The sequence below is a fragment of the Aplysia californica genome, unplaced genomic scaffold (genome assembly GCF_000002075.1).
Source record: "Aplysia californica isolate F4 #8 unplaced genomic scaffold, AplCal3.0 scaffold00234, whole genome shotgun sequence".
NCBI lineage: Eukaryota > Metazoa > Mollusca > Gastropoda > Aplysiida > Aplysiidae > Aplysia > Aplysia californica.
Window position 1 is genome coordinate 527,629 of NW_004797504.1, and position 4,547 is coordinate 532,175.

The following is a 4,547-nucleotide window of genomic DNA, read 5'->3' on the forward strand; positions in this document are numbered from 1 at the left end:
CCTTTCTACTTTTCTTTCTATTTTTTTTCTCCATTTTTTTAAATTTATAATTTTTGTTATTTACTTATTCACTTGCCTGGCGAGGGCAAGGGAGGGGACAAACATCTATTATTTTTTTTCTAAATAAAAACAAATATAAACAAGGAAGAAAAAAGAACATCTGAGATAAAGAAAAAAGATGGCTACAACAGTTACATTAAAAAAGGACAGATTAAATTAAAGGCAAACAGACAAACTGAAAACAAGCAACAATTACAAAATGAAACATAGATTGTAGGATATCAAAATAAAAATGATCGTATATAATAATATGAAGGATTCTGTTTTTTTTTTACCCACAAAGGTGCACATTTATGGATCTAGTTATGGTCAGCTGACTCACCTGTGTCGGTCCACGTGTTCTCCAGCACCCAGAATGACCACTGTCCAGTCGGTGGTGGTGAGGAAGTGCAAGTCTCCCGTGTGGTTACTACCGTCATAGATGACCCAGTTGGGACTGGCGCCTGTCCTGTATGGCAGACATGGTACAAGGACATAAATCAACTTTGTGTCAAGACATGATGACTCCACTCGCCCGGGATGGTGGGTCGTCCAACAGGTTAACCCAAAAGTCATGATGCTTATTGTTCTCGGCACGTGATCCGATTAAAAACAATCCATGAGATAAAAGTATACTAAACAGGGTTTGTTTGAATAAAATCAACGACTAAACAGATGTTCGACTAAAATCAACGTAAGTGCACAGATATTAAGAAGAGACCAAACATACAGACACAAACACAAAATCACAACTCCCATACCAGCAAGATTTGTATCTCCATCTATTCAAAATCCTAAATGCTGCACACTTTGTGGTTACTACTAAACGCAAAAGCGCCAGATGATAGAATTGATTTTTTTTTAAAGTTTGTTTCACGACAAGGTCGAATCAGGCGTTTGATAATTTTTGGAGTTATTGATAATATTATGTGTCAAGATACGGTGAAATTATGAGCTTGGAAACTGTAGGGCATAATTATTATGGAGTCACTGATATGATCTTAAGGCCTGTTCACTTGACTTTGATTTGTGTGAAAAATACCCATTTATCTTATTGTAATCAGCATATTATTATTATCATTGGCGAATAAAGTATTATTCTTTTTACCATTGCTCCAGCATTATAACAATAATATCTTCTTGAATTTGAATTTTCACAAAATAAATATCGTGCACATGCAATCAATACCTCAGATTTAACCACATATTTTTTTTTTATGTGATAACTTTTTTTCCTTCAACAATTTGGGCTTCGTACTTCTGAACTGTGCTCTTCTCCGAAGCGGAAAAGTCTGGGTTCGAGCCTCGTTCGGACAAGGATTTTTTCCCCCCTCCTGCCCACCCAGCAGTAATGGGCACGTCCTGACTTCGAGTTGGGAAAGTAAAGGCGACGTGGAAAGGAACTGGCCACCATACCACAATATGCCGAAGACCCAGGAAGTTGTCTCACTAACAAGGCAATCCTCAATGTCCGGATCGGACGCACGAACAACTTTACTTTTACTTCTACTTCTTATCTGCTGGTCGACGATTTCTTTGTAAACGACATGTACAAAGTATGGTGTTAGAGGTAAACATTACAGGAGATGGCCTTCAGAGTTTTGGGAGTTTTCTTTGAAACTCTGCATGTCCTTTTATTGTTTCCCCTTTTTAATCAACGTATTTCAGTAAAATTCATAATATAATAAATTTTAAAAAGTAATGTTTCTTTAAATGTACGTAACTGGTGTTGTGGGGGGGGGGGATGCAAACACACACGTTCTTTCATAATTTACAATGCACACATACATACACTGCACAAGTATTCACACCCAAACCGAGGCACAAAAGTATACAATACAAAATAAAGACAAACCTGTTTAGCTCGTGTAAGAGCAAGGTTTCCAGTCCTGTGTCTACACTTTGGGTGTCTCTGGATTGTCTCAAACGAGGTTCAGAGACGGAAGCCTTGAAGAACAGTTTTGATGTCACCAACAGAAAAGCCAACAGAAAGAAAACAACGACCCACCATCGACGCAACATCGTGAGAATTTCCGTTTTCTTTTTTCTAATTTCCTGAAACCTTTCGTCTTTACTGAAGATCAGATATCTTACCCAACCCTTGAAATACGCATCCATACACAATCTAACATGTTCCAATGTCCACCTGTCCAAAACAATCACCTGTTACAAACAGCAACTTTCAATTTACACCTTGTTTTTAAAAAATATATTCTAGGGAAACTGTTTCAAGATAACCACTTTTCTCCTCGACAATCGGTGATATTTTTGGGCAAGACGTGTGAATGTATCCCTTCTGAGGAACGTAGACGACTAAAGAAGAGTCTTGTCACTGGCTCCAAAACTGTTGCTTCATTTCACTCTTCCTGTCCATGTGTGTTCATTGGTTCATCACTGTTTATGATTTCGTAACGGCTATTTCATAGGTGACTCTCAACCGCGACTTCTGAAATTTTGTTGCTTTTTTGTGGGTGCGTTTGTGTTAATTTGCTCATGCTGTAAGTATTGCTGTTTGTTGTATTTATTGTTGCTGTAGTTAAGGTTATGTGAAAGGGAAAAATACTGTTTCTTAAGTGTCACAACACAGAAAGATCAGAGTTTGCTGTATCATTACGCTAGGAGGAGGCAGATCCATATTTGTCTTTTTTTAACTTTGTGAACTGAAATTTACACTTATGATCATTAACTCACAACATTTTATCATTAGAAACATCTACATACATATTTTCACTTCCTTACACTACTGATGTTTGTGAAAAACACGGGCTAACACAGCAACAGTTAATAATAAATACGAGCAATTGGAGAGTGTTCTGATGTAGTCCGTCTCGCCACTTTTCCTTTTCGTTCCGATATGTTTCTATATTCCTGGCAAATTCCCTTGGAAAATGCGGCTTTCACCAGGAAGCTTCAACTTAGCTGTTTAATGAAGTAGCGAACACACATGTCTGATCCGAAGAGGACAAAATACAATGATGTGGCCCCATTTTGAACCATCAGTCACAAATTATAACATACAGGATTTTGCAAAATTTCAAAGTATGTATGTTACTGTTTGACTTTTTGACTTTTCAGAAAATCTGTACGAAAAATAAAGTCATGATTCCTATTGATTTAGGTATCACAAAACAGTGCGTCTTCAAACGCTGTTGAATGGCCGTGAAAAGTGCGTCCTCAACAAATTACGCCAGCAGCATCCCACAGCTAACGAAGAAAGAGAGAGTGTTTCATTTTGCACAAGCGCGTTGTAGCAAAACTGGCTACGTGCCCCCTGTCTCGCCGGTTTATGGCCCGAGCAGCTGTACAGGTCTCCAACCTCTCTTTCTCTATGTTCCTTCCGCCATGCACAACCCCCTCCCTTTTTCCACAACATTTATTTCTATGTCTGTCTGACTCTCCACCCCTTTCCTCCTCTCCTCCTCTCCTCCTCTCCTTCTCTCTCCCTCTCCCTCCCTCTCTCTCCCCCCCTCTCTCTCTCTCTCTCTCTCCCTCTCTCTCTCTGTTTTGTTATTTTTGTGTTTTTGTTTGTTGTTGTTTTTAGTTTCAACCTGCTAGCTAGTTTGGGCCGAAGTACTTGATTGATTAATGAGCTTTTCTACTACAGATCTGAAGATATGCCCTCGTCAAAGGACCCCTCACCCACCTTTGATGACATAATTATTATTGGCATACTGTTCTAATCTCAAACAGCAACGTTTTCAGGACAAAAAAAACTAAACAACAACAACCGTTTCCATCTTATAGAAAGTGCACCTCAAGTGTTGTATCTTCTTGAATTTGGATTTTGACAAACTACTTATCGCGCCATCATATACTAAGAAACTGCTATAATTTCGTCTATTTTTTTTTTTACTTTGGACTTGGCACATCTGAACTGCTGGCCTGTGATTTCTGAAGGAAACGACATGTCGAACAAAGTTGATAAACTTCTAATTTGGAACAAAGGTTTAAAGTGTTGAGGGATAGGCTATACCAATAGAGGATTAATGAACAGAACATACTTTCTACTCTTTTAATTGGATGGTTGGTAACGCGTGCTCTGGTGTAGTCTGTGCCTTCATTCCTATCGAATGTCGATCGCCATTATCTCTCAGTCCTCATTTCTGTGAATGTTACTCTCTAGTAACACCTGTAATATTTTGCACTTACATTAACATTTTGGGCTGCAAGTGCTCTCCATCCATACGGGCAACGGAAAAAATAGAAACAGGCTTGTTGCCTAGTACATGTAGTAGCTTAGTGCTAGGCGGTACCAGCGAAATTGAGTTTCGATACGTTGCCGGCACTGGGTGTCAGGTAGAGCCAGTACCAGTACTAGCCAGGACTTAGAATAGTAGAAGTCAGAAGCTCTGCGTGTCTAGTGTTTTGACTGCAGCATTTTATCCACCAGTTGCCCACCACCAGCCTATCGCACTAAGCATTGAAGATTTACGAAAAAAAATCTTGGGGGAAAAAGGGGGGTCGGGGTGGGAGGGGGGGGTCATCAAAATCCGCCAAATGCAATCTAC

The 4,547-nt window shown here is 39.3% G+C and overlaps 1 protein-coding gene across 1 annotated transcript; it reads right to left on the minus strand.

Annotated features, from left to right (window-relative positions):
- Positions 1-3,343, minus strand: LOC118477821. Its single transcript, XM_035970203.1, has 2 exons — positions 1,895-3,343; positions 1-508 (listed from the first exon to the last, which is right to left on the minus strand). Exons 1-2 carry the CDS (start codon positions 2,155-2,157, stop codon positions 379-381), a joined length of 393 nt encoding a protein of 130 aa, XP_035826096.1. The 5' UTR covers positions 2,158-3,343; the 3' UTR covers positions 1-378.
- Positions 3,344-4,547: the final 1,204 nt, after the last annotated feature.